At 37.1% G+C, this 20,928-nt stretch overlaps 1 protein-coding gene across 4 annotated transcripts in view; it reads right to left on the minus strand.

Annotated features, from left to right (window-relative positions):
• Nucleotides 1-20,928, minus strand: part of LOC125239781 (protein MTSS 1) — a 166,847-nt gene that overhangs the window by 76,339 nt on the left and 69,580 nt on the right. For all 4 annotated transcript variants that reach the window (XM_048147480.1, XM_048147489.1, XM_048147466.1 and 1 more), the window contains exon 2: nt 405-466. In XM_048147480.1, coding sequence (XP_048003437.1) covers nt 405-466 — 62 coding nt within the window. The remainder of the gene's footprint in view (nt 1-404; nt 467-20,928) is intronic.

A 20,928-nucleotide genomic window follows, 5' to 3' on the forward strand; every position in this document is an offset into this window, starting at 1 on the left:
GTCTAAACCATATGCTTTACGTCGAGTTTCTAGGACAAAATGTGTACCTTATTATGTGCCTTATTAAGCCCATGGCTTGTTATAAGAAAAAAATATAATAGCAAATAAATACGGCTACTCAAAGTTGTCTTCATACTTAACGATACAGTCTTTAGTGATATAGTTCAGGAACGGATTACGTAAATGTACAAACTTTTAATTGTTTTAATGAGAACACTACCCTATAGTATTTTGATTTTTGATACAAACAAACATTGAACACAATTTTTGCGAAACTTCCTAAACAATACAACTGGCTTCAATTGACATCCTAATATTCCTAATATTCTTAATCCTTCATGATCCGTCCCTTGCATGAAAATCTTCCCTTAGGACCTGGATAATAATAAAAATAAAGCACTCACTTTAGCGCCGAGTGAAGTTTTGTTGCCTTTGATATGAAGTCTTCCCACATCGGAGCACTGTTCTGTAAACAAACAAAATTACAAATATTAATATTCCTAGTCTTAAAACAAATATGTAAGTTAAGAGACAATGAATAAATTGATGTAGCCCTTTATCAGAAAAGAGGAAGGTTTATCTTTACGCATAAAAGGTAGTTCATCTAGAAAATGAAGTAAGGTACAGCGGGACAGTTTCGACTGGGGGGCAAATGACAGTGATCCATTTTTTTCCACGTATTACAATGTTTGCATTATTAAATAGAGTGTCCACCGGTTAAATAAGGTATTAAGCGTGTTCAGTGGATACACGTGGAACTCAACTTAATTTAAACTGTGACAGTTACATTGGCCCCCCAGTCGAGATTTGCCCCGCTGTTAAGGTTAACAGTTATTAGTTACTCCAAATATTTTTTCGTAATTCTGTGAGAATTAAAGCAATGCTCTAATGTACCCGTGAAATTCACGAGTCAGTGAAATAATACGTCTTTAAGTATTGCAATTTGCACCTTTTCAAGTCTTTACAAAAGCCAACCAAACTGTGAACTCAATCAGTCAGGCACACAAAGCGAGAAATAGCACAGTTGGTGGCATATAAAAATTGCAGCCATCCGTCTCAGTACAATATTAGATAAATCAGATAAATGGCCGTCCGTCCGTCCGACCAGACGCTACAAACGTTCCATCTTAGACCAGCATCCCGCGACGTTAATAGCCTTTAATTTTTAAATACACAAAAGTTAGAGGAAGACTGCACCTTCATATTATCTATTATCATGTACGAGTATACGTGTTTTACTCGCGTATAAGGGGAATTTCAGAAATAGGGGTACAGCAATTAGCGTAAAAAGTAAGTCGGTGTCAGTTTTGTTACCAACGTTAAGCATTAAATATTTAGGTACAAGGTACAATAATTTGGTTTTGGTGTTCATTTCATAAAGTATAAGCTATATTACAATGTAAAAACGCAGAAATTGTTCGTTTTTGTAAATATTTAATGCTTAACGTTGGTAACAAAACTGACACCAACTTAACTTTTTCTTAACATTTAGTTTTTACGCTAATTGCTGTACCCTATTTCTGAAATTCCCCATAATATACAATACATTAAACAGGAACAGATTTAAAATGTATTTACCTACACTTATTATTATATATATTGACCTTGTATGTCTTTCCCATCACGGAACAATGGTATTCCGGACCTTTGGGAGGCGTGCGCGGGGCCGAAGGCAACGCGTAGAGGCCCTTTCGACACTTTAATGAAATGTAAGGGGTACACCGAGCGGATATTGCCCTTGCCCGTATCATGGGACACACGCAGAGACAACACCCGCCAGGGTGTGTAAGGACTATTTGAGAGTTAATGGAATCTAAAAAGAACTGGTCTATTTTGATGAAAGTGATGAAATGGATGGACGCCTGCCTAATAAATATTGACCTATATATATTGGCTTGTATATTTATTGACCTTTAAAATGATGTATCTAATATTTCCATAAATTTTATGTAATTATGTCAATCACCACATATCCATACTATATAATATTATAAATGGGAAAGTGTGTGTGTCTGTTTGTTTGTCGGTCTTTCACGGCAAAACGGAGCGACGAATCGACGTAATCTTTGAAGTGGAGATAATTGAAGGAATGGAGGGTGACATGGGCTACTTTGTCTCTTTCTAACCCCAATGTAATTTTCTAATGTAATTTTGATGATTCGAAAGAGGTTGTAAAATCCTACTTGAATAAACGATATTTTATCTTATCTTATCTTATCCCCCTTCCCTAACATGGGGGGTGGAAGTTTGTATGGAGCATTCCGTAATTTTCGAATTTAACGCGAGCAAAGCCGCGGGCAAAAGCTAGTATTGTATATTGGCAATTCAAAGAAGTTACAGTACCTATTACATAATGATTGGTTGAGAGTAAATTTATTCATTATATCTTAATCGGGTTTGTCTAAATCCAAATTGTAAGTAAGGATCGCGTAGTAAACATTTAATTGGACACTGGCTTGTAAATAGAACACGTACTGTCCTTTTTATAGTCCATGGGCCAGTGAAGAATTCGGTATAATTTGGGGGTACTAAGTTTCCTTTTTACAGCAGTTAGGTAGGCTTATAGGGATGTTAAAAAACCATGATTGCCATCTCAAAATGGTAGCTAAACAAAATGGCCGCCAATCCAAGATGGCGGATATTGAGTTTTAGAAAATCGACCATAACTCCAGAAGTATTGGTCCGATTTCATTTTTATTTTTTTTAAACGAAAGCTCTTTTTGTGTACTCAAATACTTGTCATATTCATTGTTTCGGTAAATTCAACCATTAGTTAGAAATTAACGAAAATTGTAAAAAAATTTTTTTTTTTCTAAAACTGTTTGTCAAAAATCATGTTTCTACAAAATACCTTGCACATTCTAATAAATATTTAAATGTAGAAAAATAGTGCCATTAATCACCTTTAATTTGATCTATAAAAGATACAGATTTAATTTTAAAAAACCCATACAGGCTTAAATTTAATTCTGCCTTCGTTGAAATTCATCGTTGCGCATACAGTACTAAAAGCTTCAGGTAGATGTTGTAGAGTACGAATATGCCGTTTTTAGTTTATTTTAGCAATTGTACAATTAGAATAATAGTTCTGGACATGAGAGTATCCATGAATTTGTAGATATTCGATAGTACTAGGATAAAATTTGTTTAGATATCATATGTGCAACACACATCGATGATGTAAATTAAGTATTTAAGTATACTAAATATATGACTAACATTTTGTGTCGAAAGTATCAAGATAGAACCATTAAACTTTTGACCGTCACGGACGGCCACGGTGGTCACCGGAAATTCTTGTCAAGGACGCCAACGATACGGACGCCAAATGCAATGAAATTGGGACCCCGTAATGCCTAATTTCGCTCATATATTGGCGAATTCGCAATGCAGTTTTGTTGCGATTGTGTCTGGGATACGGCATACTCCTTCATTATCTTGCGTTTAAGGGTTAAAATCGTATTCCGAATTGAAAATCGTTTTGCATTCAAGGACTCGATTTGAAAAAAAAAACCTACGCACGAGCGGGTTAAAGCAGAGCACCCCCAGAAGTCGGGCAAACTTTGGAAATGTTCTTTAGTACAGCATTAATAGATTTTCCTTACCTATATTTTACCGGTTACTAAACAACGAAGACGTGAAATACCGGATGGACAAACTTTGAGACATTTATCACCGCTTAAAGTAGAGCCAAATAATGCTAACATCTATTGTTGGTAATTACCGAAGGGAAAACGTTAGAAGACGTTAATAAGAAACGTTTTAATTACCTACTAACGTTAGTTGAATTTTCATAAAAGGTGTACCAAAATGCGAATATTTCTATGCAAACTGACATTGAATTAGAAGAAAATTTAGCAGCCGTATCGACGAATCTCAATTAGTAAAGAAGGACTCCGAGGTTTTGCAATCTGGACAAGTTTTTTAACAGGAAGGCATTTATAAAAGCCTCAATAGGGATGATGGATGTACAAATGTATGTCTCAATTATCTCCGATATGCGGATTGCGGGTAACATCGCCATCTTCAAAGAAGCACATGGTCCCCAACAGATGCTGGAGGAACTGTATGCCGTCGGTGAGTGTTGGGTTAAAATAGTTAAGTTAAACCAGTTAAACATATATGTACAAATTGAAAGTTATGGCAAGGACAGGCTTATCCCAAGCTCCAATTTTCAGGACAAGTTATCCTGTACAACAAATAAAGCTTGGGTTAAGGAATGCCATAAACGACTAACGGAGGTAAGTCATAATAACAAAATTATCCTTCAATGGACCAAAGGACACAGAGGATCTCGAGGTTATGATGCGACCGACGAGCTGGCCAGGCAGGGGTCGACTGCCGATTCTTCCGATGCCCTTCAGCAAGGTATGCTCAATGGGAAACTACACACAACACACTGGCAAACCCAGATCAAATGCTGCGGTCAAACAAGCCAAGCCTAACATCAATGGAAAACTCACAAAGACGCTCCTTCAACTAGGGAAAGTCCGCCTGAGAATGGTAACCAATGTAAGAACAGGTGGTAGACTATTTAACAAACATATTTTCATAAAAAATGCTATGAACATTCCCCTGTGACGAGGGTGCGTGAAAACAGAGCAGACAGCCTCTCACCTGGTGCTGCAGTTAGCAGTGTGGCTCCATACAGGAAAAATCATCTCGGATCCCCGAGAGACTTCTCCGAGGTTCTCTTACTCAACATTAAAAGTTTAATAGGATTTCTCGAGGAGATGAGCTAGTAGGACTAGCTAAATCCCCTACATCACGCAAAATAGACACAAAACGTCGAGTTGTGTCGAACTATAACACAATACAGAGACTTGGATCGGCCTGCTGCCGGCGGAGATCACACAGAGGACTTGGATGTCTTTTGTAGGCTGAAAGACGTATTAAGGGCCAGAATACCAGACACTGAAGACCAACATGTTTGATCAGTGTGTACTTCACACCGTGACATAAGCTTGCGAGACGTTGGACACTAGCAATGTACAAATGAAGAGGCTAAAAGTTGCATATAGAGCACAACACGTTCGGTATGTCTTTCTACGATGGAAACGAAACGAGATGATGTGGCGACGGATCAGAGTTATAGAGGTCAGATTGCTACTCTAAAATGGGCTTGGGCCGGGCCCGGGCACGTAAGTCGTAGAAGCCTAGCTCAAGAAAACCTGCTATAAAAGTTCGAAAAATTAGGAGAAAATTAATCTGTTACCTGTGATTGTCTTGAAGGTGATTATTAGTGATATTGGCTCTACAATCTACATTCGCGGTGATAAGTACTATATTTTTGTGCGTAAATTAAGGTTTATTCGGTAGGTACCTATATCAGGTCGTTTAGTAGTCGGATACTTCATAGATATGCCTCATTAATGCATTATAGTGCATATCTCAAGACTATTTGTCATTTGGGGTGTGTTCTTCACCTCGTGTATGCAAGGATTATTTTAACTAAATATAAGTTTTCTCGAACACGGATCAGAGTTTCTGCAGTGAAAAAGATATGACAAGTCGTGGCCCGGGCACCAGACGTGGATCGCGATTATTTGAGCAAAATTAGGCGTTAAAAAGGCTCGCATGGGTCCCAATTACATTGGCAAAACTGATGGTTATCGTTGGCGTCCTTAGGAATCATTTCCAGCGACAGCTATATCCGTCCATGGCGGTCAAAAGGTTAATGTGTTGAGATAGAATCTCATACTCACTGTGTCTAGTTTATTTATTTTGTATTATCTCGGTTGGCCCTGCATCAATAAGGAAATTTTATTCAAATAATTAAATATCTAAAACTGTAGTTTACCTATGACATATTATATTATATTATTAAAGCTAATGGATGTCGGATACTATCATGTTCAGTTCTTCTCTTAATTGTAAGTACAATTGCAGAATTATACTAAAAACAGCGTATTAGCAATCTAAAACTTTGACCTGAAGCTTTTAGTACTGTATGCACAACGGTGAATTTCAACGAAGAGAATTAAATTTAAGCCTCCACGTGTTTTTTTTAAATTAAATCTGTATCTTTTATACATCAAATTAAAGGTGATTAATGGAACTATTTTTCTGCATTTAAATATTTATTAGAATATGCAAGATATTTTGTAGAAACATGATTTTTGACAAAAAGTCTAAGAAAAAAGATATTTTTTTAATATTTTTCGTTAATTACTAACTAATGGTTGAATTTACCGAAACAATGAATATAACAAGTATTTGAGTACACAAAAAGAGCTTTCGTTTAAAAAAAATAAAAATGAAATCGGTCCAATACTTCTGGAGTTATGGTCGATTTTCTAAAACTCAATATCCGCCATCTTGGATTGGCGGCCATTTTGTTTAGCTACCATTTTGAGATGGCAATCATGGTTTTTTAACATCCCTATAAGCCTACCTAACTGCTGTAAAAAGGAAACTTAGTACCCCCAAATTATACCGTTTGGCAAAATTGGACCAGCTGGCCCATGGACTATTAACTCATTATTTCGGTCGCCAGGGTCAGGTAAATTCAGACAAACGAATTATGAAATGAGGCTCTTCTAAAAAAACGTGTCAATAACAAGAGATATTGATTCCCCCATAATAAATGTATAGAATCAAAACAAATATTGGATATAGGTACATATTTCGACATAACTAGAAGAAGGGTATCTATAGTGGAGAGGTACGATGTTTTGAAAATAAACTCAAAATTGTCTTTCTTAGGAATCATTAAATTGTTCAGATGACCCACTAGCATCTGGATCTATATTTAAAACACAACCCTTTAAAATACCTCTAACGAAGAGTGACATCTATCACTCTTCCACTCGTCGAAATCTCTCATTTCTATCTCTTCTTCACAGAGCGGCGGACATCACAAGGATGGTATATTTAGCCTTAAAAGATCAGAGAATCTTTATTTTTTTTGTAAAATGTCCCTAATTATCAGTTGGCGGATACCTTCCTAACATGTAGGAATTAGGAATCTACAGCGCATACTTGTTTTTGCTAAACCGACTCGTACATTATTTTCAACCGACTTCAAAAAAAGGAGGAGGTTCTCAATTCGACTGAATGTTTTTTTTTTTTTTACTTTTTTTTGTATGTATGTTACCTGATATCTCCCGAGAATCGTGAACCGATTTTCAAAAATGTTTTTTTAATCGAACGGGTATAACCCCGAGATGGTCCCATTGGCACCAAGTCGGGGTCTGATGATGGGATCTTGGAGAAATCGAGGGAACTCTTCAAATGTTATATGCACTTGTAATGTTTTTTTAACGTATTTTTCAAAGGTACACACACCAGTATTTATGCCTGATGGTAATAATTGTGGCTGAGCTGATGATGGAAGGTCAACTCCTCAATGGTTAGGAATTAAAGGATAATTCTTTCACTACTGTACGTATATTCGGACTGATACTTTATAATATCAATAGGAACCACTAAAAATAAAATAAAAAATAAACTTAAAAAAAACCGCCTTCAAAAATATGCGCATTACAAAACACGGAGAAACTAAAAAGCAAAAATAATAAACCATTGAATTCAGATTTCTTATCGGATTGCAATAAACTAAACATCCAAATTATAAACAAATCAATTATTTTTGGAGTCGGGGCCAGCCTACGTATGGTTGGGTTACGTTGGTAGGGCAAACAGGCAATAGCAAGAAGAGGAACAGCGTGCGTAGCCGAATGGCATTTCTCCGACGCCAAACGAAAACGAAACGCCGCGCCAGTTAGTCCGGCTCTATCGCGCCAATACGCACGAGCGATAGAGATAGATATCTACTAGCGTTTCGTTTCGTGAGCGTTTCGTGAGCGTTAGTGCCATTCGGCTACGCACCCTGGCCTGGTACCGACTACAAAAATAATTGATTTGTTTATAATTTAGATGTTTAGATTATTGCAGTCCGATAAGAAATCTGAATTCAAAGGTTTATTATTTTTTGCTTTTTAGTTTCTCCGTGTTTTGTAATGCGCCTATTTTTGAAGGCTTTTTTTTTAAGTTTTTGTAGACAAGAATGGACTTAAGACGCGTAACGAAAAGTTATATGGTGGGTAATAAGTAATGATAATAACCAAGACAAATCTAATTTAAGTGTAAGGCAGGAAACATAATCTTCTTTTTCTGTTTAGGCAAGTAAATACAATCAGGTTCTCGATGCAAAAAGTTCTACAATAGGTAGGTAGCTAGTGCAGATTGTATGCATAATCGAATAATCGTAATCATATACATGGAGTTACTCTGGAGAAATACAAAATTCAATAATTATTGTATTTCTCTATTGTACGTCTTATTAGAAATAGCAGCCACAATAGAAAAGTAGTTCATATTTTTCACGTTCGCGTGAATACTATATTGGAAAATTAGTTTCTGTTTTGCAAGAAATGATAAAACCTGTAAATTATGCGCAAACACGCCATCGAAATTGCTAATCGACAAAAACCTATAATTAACTTATCATAAAATATACGATAGAATTAAGAATAGTCTATTTATACATATAGTACAATTTAAAATTTTGAATTTGTACAGTACACAGCTTAATATTTCTCTTAGAGGTCATGAAATCATGATTAGGTAGGTACTCGTCATGTCTCGGCTTGCTCATAACGGCCTATGACAGAGCAACGACCCTACTTCGTTATGACCGCAATTTTTGTTGTTATTATACAGCAAAACGGGACTATCACGTAAACCAAGTTCCATTTACTAAGAGAATTTAATAGTAAATCATCCAACAAGAGAAAACGTTTCTGGAAATAAAACACACAAAAATACTTTAAAAACTGAAGCATCCAATGAATTAGAGCCAAAGGAGAAATAAGAGGAACTATTACTAATTAATGAATTATTAGGAATTATGATACAACTGCCAGGCCGTAGCCCTGATGAATTAGAAGAGTGGTAAAGTAGAAATAAGAGGAGTATTAGAGGAATTATTATTACTTAATTAATTAATTATTAGGATACAACTGCCAGGCTGTGGCCCTGTTTGGGTTTTCTGTTCGTAGAAACATTTGGCTACATACAGTTTTCCGCGGGTTTTCGTGCCCTCATTATTCTATTATCAGCTGGCGAATTAATGAATATGTCTAAATTTTAAAACCGTGATAATATGTTGAACCTTAAAAAATACTACAGGTGAATTGGAGTCTATCAGGAAAGAATATTATGTTATGCTAGATCCATTTCATAGTCATCATATTCCATAGTCATCTAGGGATGCGGAAAGTAAAGCTTGAAAAACTTTGTTATTTGAATGATTCGTGCCATGACAAATCTACATCAGTCCTACTCGCTTATGTAACGTATATATACACGTATCGTTAAACCCTTGACAACAAAACGCATCCTCCAGCCTGGCTCCGTGCATTGAGAGCTCTCAAGTGTAAAACTTGGGATTGGGATTACATGGCGTTACATCATTCGACACGAGCACGACACGTGAATATGGTACGAATTGGGAATAGTCTTGTCTTGTGCTGCTGCAAATGTTTGTTATGTTAGACGAGAGAGATCAGTGTAACTCATGTAAAGGGGTCAATTATGTTACTAATACCCACCTTTTTGTGAATAGGTTAACGTTTTGGTATTTATTAATATAGGAACATTAGGAACCTACTTTTCGAGTGGACACATTTCGCAATTCGTATACTCGACGTTACATTCGTCCAATACCTGATTCTCACAAATCCTGATGTTTGGTTATAAAAAAATCTCTCCAAAAATATCCACTACGTCGCCCAATACAAATCGAAAAAACTTCATCTTGACATTTTTCAACGGTGGGATAGTGTTGTCGATTCTTGTGAGATCAAAGTTTTGGATGTCTTGTGAAAATGCCGAAATACATTGTATAACTAATGCACAATTTGTAAAAAAAAAATCTCCGTATAATATAAAATTCCTTAAATGTCACCGACTTGGCTTAGCAACTGATCTGTTCAGAACAGGGTTGCGATTAGGCACTTCCCGACTAACAAAAGTAACAAAATAAAGAAGGACGAAGACACCAACATCCATAAACAGGATTGAGGATACGACTAACTATTCTAACTAACGGGTGCCGCTGGCCAGCAATGTAGGTATGTGTAATGTTAATGTTACAAAGTTAATTTATTTTCGTAGTCAAAGCAAACTCAGCAACCAAGAGGCTTTCCTCTAAGCTTTCAAAAGTCCACTCTACATTATCTACGTTCTCACGCAAATTCGTATTTTCCAAGGGGGGGCGACTTATAAAGGGGTTTATGAAGAGCCTTTTAGACCCAATTATAGCAGATTTGTTGCAGACCTAAATGGAGATTGGAAGTGACGGTTCATCCTATCCAGATTTTAACGATCAAATATAACGTTCATTGTATAATCAACTGAAGTGGGGTTTTCCAGGGTTTATAATCATTTTACTTGTTCTATCCATAGAGGAAAATAAAACAACATCGAATTTCATGGCAGATTGACAATTATAAAAACTAGACTAACTATAAGAGAGAGGCTAGATTATCGCGGAAACATAGGGGTCAAACTGGGATCTGCCCTTTATAGGTCGGTTAATAAAAACCTGTGGTGCCTATACCACACTTATCTTGCAGACTGTTATAGGTACTGTGAAAAGTTTTGCTGAAGTATGCAAATGCCAGGTAAAACTATAAGGTCTTAGGTACGAGTTCCAACTTCGACGAACTCCTCTCGTTAGCGAGTTAACGAATATTCACCGATAACTGATTTTGACGACACGAAATACCAATAGTTCAAGCTTGAGCAACACAACACTAAGTTTCTTTGTCAAACCACCTTGTAATTAGTTTACTTTGAATGTGTTTGGCATGACTTCGTTCGAAGATTACATTACAACATAATTCTGATTATAAAGTGACTTCAATATCAGACTAGTTAAACTGATACGCATAATATATACCTATATATATTTTACCATAAACAAAGAAATTTTAATTATATGGCAAATATCAAACTTTTAACAGATTTTTTTACATGTATACCTAACCTAAGAGCGGTTTAGCACAACTATATACGTCTTACTTCCGATCCGAATCTGTAAAAACTAGAACTATATTCTAGAAAGTTCAAGCTCCCGAAACGCAACGCGAAAACGCGGCCATATGAAAATGCTGTACTCTTGCAAAACCCACGTGCACCATAGACGTAAATATCATTAGCTGTAAACACCCTGGTCGGTTAGCTTTGAACACCATCTGTTATATTATGTAACCACAATTTATTCGTTCATAAACAATTTCATTACTTTATAAACAGTCGAATATGTTCCGGGTGCTATTAGGTAAACGAAAGATAAAATTGGATTTCGCAATTGTATTAAGACAAAACGGGATCCTGGATTTCTAATCCCATGTTCCACATATTCAGTAAGTAGTATGTTCCTAACGTACCTTATTATAGGTACACAATCTGTGACCGCAGCTCAAGGTAAGATTTCACAAGTGTGCTATACTATGCGTAGTTTTAATACAACACATGTCTACATTTTAATCACTGAATAAGAAGTAACATAGATAAACCTTGTATTAAACCTGTATTTCACAATAGTTTGATTTTACGCAAAGATAACGAAAGCTTTCATCAAAGCGCCCACGTCAACTACCTACGTACTTAAGAAGTTCGTATCTCAAGATACAACTAGTCGTAAAAGGAACTTTATTTCAAAAGGTCTAAAGTGTGATATACAAGGCATACAAATTGTATGCCTATATTTGAGAAAAGTTAACAGCCTAAATTAAGATTTAGTAAACACACTGTGTTCATTCACCTACGAGATAAAAATATAACCATTAGCGCTAAGGAACATATCTTTCGACAACGCAAGCGTTGATTAGGGTTGCCTTTTTTGTTCCTTGAAAAAAGGGTCAAACTTTACAAATTATACACATACATATATTAAGGTGGGTTTTTATAAACAACATTGTTTTTACAGTAATTTCAAGTGGCAGAGAGAACGTAGGTACATATACTAAATATGGTAACTTCGAAATAAACTGTTTCCACAACATTTTGATTCAAAAGTTGGTTCATATCGATTGTTGATCTACGTAAGGGACCGGCCTCACTTAAGAGACGCATGTCCTGAGATGCGGAACGGACGTCTGCGCCACGCCGCCTGAATGTAATTCAAAAAACGTCCGTTGCGCGCTCCGAGACACGCGACGCTTAAGTGGGAACGCTGCCTAACTTGTCTCTAATATTTATTTAAATAAAATCGCACGCAACAATATCAATTGATTGTCAGGGATCCTGCCTGAGCCTAATCTAGAATCTTAGATTTTATCAAACGAATAAACTTTGTGCCGTTTAGTCGCCCCCTAATAGCAGCCCTAACCCTGGGAAAAGAACATAATCCATTACAGGCTTGCTTTAGTAATAGTCGAGATTAGCCTGTTTATGCGTGTGCGCATCCGGCACCGTTCATGTCATGATTATCTACGCTTGCATATCAGAATGTCCCGCTTATTACAGACGTCTCGCAGGATAACACGCCATAATATCCGATGGTTAAACAAACATTCTTAAAAGTTTAATCAACATCGAATACTGTTTCAGTCATAAAAAAAACTATTGAAAACTATTGAAAGTATGTAATATGTACTCGTCATGCTCTAAATGTGATGTAGAATAGAACGAATACATGTCGTTTAGGTAATAGATTCCCATATATTTTTACGTGAATCTTGACTTTATCTCGAAAATTGCTTCCGACACGGAATAGGACTATTTTAAATAGATGTGGAATGTTTTTATATTTATTTTAGATGTTTGACGATCGGCCAGACCGGCCAGCTCGTAGTGAACCTGCCTGCTAAGCCGCGGTCCCGGGTTCGAATCCCGGTAAGGGCATTAATTGTGTGATGAGCACAGATATTTGTTCCTGAGTCATAGATGTTACTTATGTATGTATTTATCTATAATATGAGTAAGTATATCGTCGCCTAGCACCCATAGTACAAACTTTGCTTATTAGTTTGGGGCTAGGTTGATCTGTGTAAGGTGTCCCCCAATATTTATTTATCATATTATTATTTATTTCTGATGTGATACGTTTAGCATTAAGTTTTGACTATGGAACTGCTCCGACTTCCAAGTATCTCTTTTCGCTTGTACCTACCGTGTAGTGGCGATATTGACCGTGACGTGGCAATGTGGAATCTGACATTGCTGACTGTCACTTTGACACAAAAGTCGTCATGGGTGTCGTAAAATTGGTTTTAGGGGGTGCTGATTCCAAAATTAATGACCAATGTGGAATCTAACATTGCTGACTGCCACTTTGACACAAAAGTCATCATGGGTGTCGTAAAATAGGTTTTAGGGGGTGCTGATTCCAAAAATAATGACCAATGTGGAATCTAACATTGCTGACTGTCACTTTGACACAAAAGTCATCATGGGTGTTGTCAAATAGGTTTCCGAAGGTGCTGATTTGAAAATTAATGACCGATTTGGAATCTTGACATTGCTGACTGTCACTTTGACACAAAAGTCGTCATGGGTGTCGTCAAAAAGGTTTCCGGGGGTGCTGATTCCAAAATTAACGACTATTTTGGAATCTCACAGTGCTAATTGTCATTTTGACACAAAAGGAATCATGGGTGTAGTCAAATAGTTTTTAGGGGTACTGATTCCAAAATTAATGAAATGATTTAAAAAGTAATGACCGATTTGGAACCTGACATTGCACAGTACCCCTGGAAACCTATTTGATGACACCCATAACGACTTTTATGTCAAAGTGACAGTCAGCAATGTCAGATTCCAAATTGATCATTAATATTGAGATGAGTACCCATGAAAACCTATTTGAAGACACCCATGATCACTTTTGTGTCAAAGTGACAGTCAACAGTGTCAGATTCCAAATTGGTCATTAGTTTTCAAACACCTCCGGATACCTATTTGACGACACCCATGACGACTTTTGTGTCAAAGTGACAGTCAGCAATGTCAGATTCCAAATTGGTCACTAATTTTGGAATCAGCACCCCTAAAACCTATTTTACGACACCCATGACGACTTTTGTGTCAAAGTGACAGTCAGCAATGTCAGATTGAACATTGGTCATTAATTTTGGAATCAGCACCCCCTAAAACCTATTTTACGACACCCATGACGACTTTTGTGTCAGAGTGACAGTCAGCAATGTCAGATTGAACATTGGTCATTAATTTTGGAATCAGCACCCCCTAAAACCTATTTTATGACACCCATGACGACTTTTGTGTCAAAGTGACAGACAGCAATGTCAGATTCCACATTGGTCATTAATTTTGGAATCAGCACCCCCTAAAACCTATTTTACGACACCCATGACGACTTTTGTGTCAAAGTGACAGTCAGCAATGTCAGATTCCAAATTGGTCATTAATTTTGGAATCAGCACCCCTAAAACCTATTTTACGACACCCATGACGACTTTTGTGTCAGAGTGACAGTCAGCAATGTCAGATTGAACATTGGTCATTAATTTTGGAATCAGCACCCCTAAAACCTATTTTATGACACCCATGACGACTTTTGTGTCAAAGTGACAGTCAGCAATGTCAGATTCCACATTGGTCATTAATTTTGGAATCAGCACCCCTAAAACCTATTTTACGACACCCATGACGACTTTTGTGTCAGAGTGACAGTCAGCAATGTCAGATTGAACATTGGTCATTAATTTTGGAATCAGCACCTCCTAAAACCTATTTTACGACACCCATGACGACTTTTGTGTCAAAGTGACAGTCAGCAATGTCAGATTCCACATTGGTCATTAATTTTGGAATCAGCACCCCTAAAACCTATTTTACGACACCCATGACGACTTTTGTGTCAAAGTGACAGTCAGCAATGTCAGATTCCAAATTGGTCATTCATTTTGTAATCAGCACCCCCTAAAACCTATTTTACGACACCCATGACGACTTTTGTGTCAGAGTGACAATCAGCAATGTCAGATTGAACATTGGTCATTAATTTTGGAATCAGCACCCCTAAAACCTATTTTACGACACCCATGACGACTTTTGTGTCAAAGTGACAGTCAGCAATGTCAGATTCCACATTGATCATTAATTTTGGAATCAGCACCCCTAAAACCTATTTTACAACACCCATGATGACTTTTGTATCAAAGTGACAGTCAGCAATCTGAGGTACTACATATTCGTAATCTGAAAGTAATCAAGTCAATAATTTCAGTTATTTTGAATCGACTATGATTCCGAATTATTGGTAATAGTAATGATTGTATAGATGATTAGTGATTCCTTTACATGTAATGGTAATTTACCGTTTCACTTGATTACATTACAAGTACTCTGACACCCAGTAGTGTCAGATTACAAAGTAAAATCAAGTAATCGTGTAATCCGGAATCGATTACGATTTCCCCATCTCTGGGTTTAGTTATATGGTTCATTGGTACTGGTGACCACCATCTGGCTCCATCATCAGACCCTGAGTACCACCTCTTGTCAAAGGTCTTGTTGAGACGAACCCAACGAGCCTAAACACGAAGTCGTTTACTTACATGGTTCACTGGTACTGGTGACCACCTTCTGGCTCCATCATCAGATTCCGAGTACCATCTTGATGTGTCTTATCATCTTGACCGTATTGTAATTTTCACATTTTTATCATCACAATGTTGTAATACTTTAACATTCAAACAACAAAGTATTACAAAAATATTTACGGATCTAGGATCAAAGTCGTTGGTCGCTGTTTACACACACACAATGCGAGGATAGCCCGTGTATAAACAAGGCGTCCGACCCACACAACGATAAATATTCTCGACGTTTGCGATGAAAACTCGGAGACCAAAGCGACATACGTCTTACCTCCTCGAGCTCCGGCGCGGCACTGAAATCGCAGGCGTCCGTCGCCGGTAAAATAGCGACAGGAAGGCTAGTTTTCAAAAAATTGGCAAAAAATCATGATAAAATATTATAACGACAAATGGATAACAGCAATTTAAGCACATTGTGCAGATTATTTATATACTAAAGTAACTTCGATAACATGTAGATTTTCGGAGAAATGATCACTTGTTTCGATGTATTTTCAAGACAAAATTGAGTTCGTTTTACTTTCAATTTCTCAATTTCAAAGGATTAAATGATAAATATTGTTTAATGGGCCTAAAAGCGCTCTTAACCGGATTAGCTGAAAATTTAGAAGAAGAACCATTTATCATTTAAAGAGACCAGAGGTGACTAGTCGTCATGGGAACCTGAAAGTTCTAGCCATACCAGAAAATCTAAGATTAAATCGCTGTGAGTAGGAGGAGCATGGTATGTGGAGGGATGAACGTCATTTTCATTCAAATGACGTGAACGGTATTAGAAAATGAAGGTGAATGTGTATAAGAATGAAATGATGGGAAAAGGGCAAGAGAATTATAATTTAATATAGAAGTAGAACAGGTGTATTTGTTCTACTTTCAACTAAGTTCAAGTAACAATTTCAACCAACATAATTCTGAAAAGTCTTGCACTTGCATAACAAACACCGTATATAAAAGCTCCATTTTTGTTCCTATTCCTTAACAAAACCTTTTCGAGTACATAAACACAAGAAGGAAGCTAATGAAACCGGATATTGCGTTACAGTAGAATCCCTCCACAGTTGTTTACAATTCAGATATTCGCCGAGATTGTAAGGACTAAAAGGTTTTATGTAAATAAATATAATAATGGTACATTCTTACACAAAATTTAAAAGGGCTGTTACAAGTGTAAGAAGTTGTTGCTGATGTAGCCATTATTGCTAACTCCAATACAATTTAAAAGGTTTCATAAAAGGAATATATAAGCGGCAACCCACACTCAGGCGACGCACGTCGTAAGACGCGTAACGGATGCCAGCGCCGCGCCGCCCGAATGTAATTTAAAAAACGTCTCCTCAGTACATTTTGTATAGAGAAAAGACGTAAGACGCGCCCCAAGGGACGAGACGTTTTTTAAATTATACTCGGGTGGCGCAGCGCTGGTGTCCGTTTCGTGTCTTACGCCGTGGCTTGCATAGGCGACGGTCGCGCGATGGTCGCGCGATGGCGATGCGACGCATACGAAATCAAACCTTATCGATATGGAAGTATGAGACGCGACGGCGCCCACGCAAGACACGGCGTTAGGACATACGTCGCCTGTGTGTGGATAGTCCCTAACATTATGTTTTGGTTGAAACTGAAACCGAATTCTAGTTGAATGGTAGACGAGTAATGATGAGCACTTAGTGCCTGTACCTATAGTACGTCGGCTAAAGTCGCAGAACTCTTATATGTATTCTAAAAAGATACAATGAATATCTGAAATAGAGACTTATAAAAATAAGCTTTGGGTGATGAACTCGAAATCCTTCAACTTCATATCGACATTTCTAGAACAAGTCGCTGTAGGAAATGGGTCGCGTTGCGATATGAACCCGCATCGCATTTCAAAGCGAAAAGAAAGCCACTCGACACAGTAGTGGGTGTAAGTGGGTGAATAGTCTGATCTGATTGATGTAAGGTAGACAGCTGATAATGCAGAGGGTTTGAGTTGGCTGGGTCATTACTTGGCAGTACTCAGATATTAGCAATTAAGAATCATATCATTTCGAAAGTATTTTTTTAATAGATCTTAGGGCCGGTTGCATCAAAGTCATCAAACCGTCTGTCACCGTTAAAGCGTTCGTTAAATTTTAATGTATGCGAAGTTCCATAGACGTCCACTGTTTGACGATGATGTGTCTGTCAAATGTGGTTGATGCAACTGGCTCTTAGTCATTTCCAGTATTATCGTGTATAACGTGTATTTGCATCGTGCAAAAGTTACATATTTCATTTTAATTATTTTTGGGAATTGTTATTCCAATCCAAGTAACCATTTTTCCAATGAAGGTAATATAGGAACTTTTTCCTTCCCATTAGGAAGCACTTTCACTTTCCTACTTTGAAAGGTCGCAGGGAGAACTTATATTTGAGCGTAATTGACTATGATCTTCCAAATACCTATTGTTTTCATATACAAATTATGCTTTGAAAGTGGGTCATCTGGAATAGCTTACATATTATATGTATAGCTCATTGTATAGTAGGTACGCAGAGGGAAGCGTTGGGCTTTTACTAAAATAGAGGCCGAAGACTGATTCTCGCTGATACTTTGGATTCTTTGAGCTCAGAACAGTCAATAATCGATAAAAAATGTCGCATACATTTGTATGGAACCACCACACCCCACCACATTCACCACGCACATATTGTAACTAACACGTTGACATTTTGCCCTTAGGTCGCATGGTCCGATTGACTAATCCGATCAATCGGAATACGAATATTTTTTCCTGTTGGCTCGATTGATCCGACTATAAATACTTCTGTACCTGATGTACCATTACGGAATGTAATATACAAACACTTTGCATGTTGGCTTTATGTCGACTGAATACTGATTCTGTATCTATTTTTCAAGACCTAAATTGTGACGTATTCTAGCAAATAAACATTCCTATTTCTATTTCTCAAATCCTGTCAGTCCTACTATCGGAGTAATGGGATTTTAAAAGTTCGTCTAGTTCGATCGATCGGACCACGAGACCTTCTTTTAATCCGATCACACAATTTTTATTATTCCTGTTTGTCCGACCGGTAGTTTTATGGTTACTTTTGTAATCTACCAACATCTCAAAGTGTTTTCTCACTTTCGACGCGGAATTTTACTACCAAATAGAAAGGAATACCAATTATTTAATTGATCAAAACAAAATTGTATTCTTACTTAAGATGGAGGAAATCCTCCATCTTCCGTCCGTCCGGTTCAATAAAATCAGATGTTGACATTATGAACTGACATCGCATCAAATAAAATATAGAAAAGTTTATCAAATGCCAGTTATGTCTAGTAATATATAACCTTTATGTGTCATCCGGACTATTTATTTTCTTTCTTCCTGATCCATATATTTATTTTCTTCCTCCAGGAAGAAAAAACGACCTCGTGGTTCGATCGATCGAACTAGACGAACTTTTAAAATCCCATTATTCCTATAGTAGGACTGACAGGATTTGAGAAGTCCTTATAGTCTGATCAATCGAGCCAACAGGAAAAAAAAAATATTCGTATTCCGATTGATCGGACTAGTCAGTCGACCATGCGACCTAAGGGACATTTTGGGGCATCTTTTAGTAATGCGGGATAAAGAATGCTGACGATTTTGATAGAATGGGCTCATTCTCAATGAAACCCAAATTTGTTGTTTTCATTTTCAATAACTGTGATGGTGATACGCAATAATGTGTCATCCCACATGATTTCATCGTTCATAGACATCTTATTGCAAAATGCATGGGGGATAACACATTATTGCGTATCAGCATCCTAGTCCCATGCTGTAACGGTTAATTATGTCAACCCCCGTGGAAAATGCTCGTTCTAAAATTTGACAATCAGAAATCACCTATCCAAGGGAGAAAGGGTTTTTAACACGTTACTATACGATTCAATCGTATAACCTTAAAAGGCAGGGGTGAACCTGCTGGTGTCGTAGGGATATCGCAAATATTAGGTCGTAATGAACTTACGGAACCACTTACATCGCTCGCTGCGCGTAGGTAAGTGGGTTTACGCGCCATTTTCATTTATTTACTTATAAGAGGGGCTTCTTGTGTTATATGTATCTGGAACATCTTATTATGCATGACTTATCTACACAAAACACGCAATTATAAGAATACCTACCTATATAGATTACCAAATACAAGTGAAAGTAAGACTTGTCTGCATCTAAGTAACATGAAAAACTGAAAATTCCAAAATACACAAGACCAGGGATCGATTTTTGAATTTCGAACGCAGCACGAATTCGCCGTTCGAAAGTCTGTGGAAAACGACGTAATGCTATTTTTGAAGAAGGACGGCTAGTAATTTTAAAACTAGTGGTAATGACCACTCGTTTTCGATTCTGTTAGTAGAATTTAAATCGCTAGTAGTGGAGATATTTTGAACGAATTTCACGAAATCGAATGGCCGAGATTAAAAAAATCGGCCCCCTGTTCCCTAAACGTAAAACGCATAAGCGCGTATTTTAGCCAGTAGATTAGATACTTAATTTCTAAGTTCACTAGATTGCTATTTTATCGTAAGATAAAGAATCCAAGTTTGGAAAACGCTTCCTGGCGCGATCTAATTAGTTTTTAAGATAAGTAACCACTTTCGAGATTGTTTTCATTACAAAATGTGAAAAACTTTCTATAATAACGGTTTCAGTAAAATGAACCTTGATCGAATCGATAACTGAATTAACAGCTATAAGACGTTCGCCTAGAATCCATACTACTTATGTAATATTATAAATGGGAAAGTGTGTGTGTGTGTGTGTCTGTTTGTTTGTCCGTCTTTTACGGCAAAACGGACCGACGAATTGACGTGATTTTTTAAGTGGATATATTTGAAGGGATGGAGGGTGTCATAGGCTACTTTTTGTCTCTTTCTAACGCGAGCGAAGCCGCGGGCATGAGCTAGTACTTTATATAAATCATCAGATCACAAATTTAGTTTAAACATACTATGAACCGAAAAAAAGTTATTTGTTATACAAGGGGGCAAAGTTGTATTTTAACGCCGATATGAAAAACCAAGTGAAAGGTATCAGCTGTTCTAATTTAGCATAAGAACGCAGTTATAGTAGAGTACTTACAGAAAATATAAATTTGATTTCCGTTTTACGTAGGATTCTCCGACAAACTTAACAATGCTGTCGAATATGGCGCCGCCGAGTGAATAGCCTTAGATTATTAACGTGCCTTCTGATCTTATCGAGCAGTATAAATAAGTTGGTATACAAGTAGTGATGGGACGTGACTGCATTATCGATAAAGATCTAGAATTCCAACGTTTGTCTTGGGGACCATCCACACACAGGCGACGCATGTCCAGAGACGC

Source organism: Leguminivora glycinivorella, chromosome 2 (genome assembly GCF_023078275.1).
Source record: "Leguminivora glycinivorella isolate SPB_JAAS2020 chromosome 2, LegGlyc_1.1, whole genome shotgun sequence".
In the NCBI taxonomy this organism is placed as follows: Eukaryota; Metazoa; Arthropoda; class Insecta; order Lepidoptera; family Tortricidae; genus Leguminivora; species Leguminivora glycinivorella.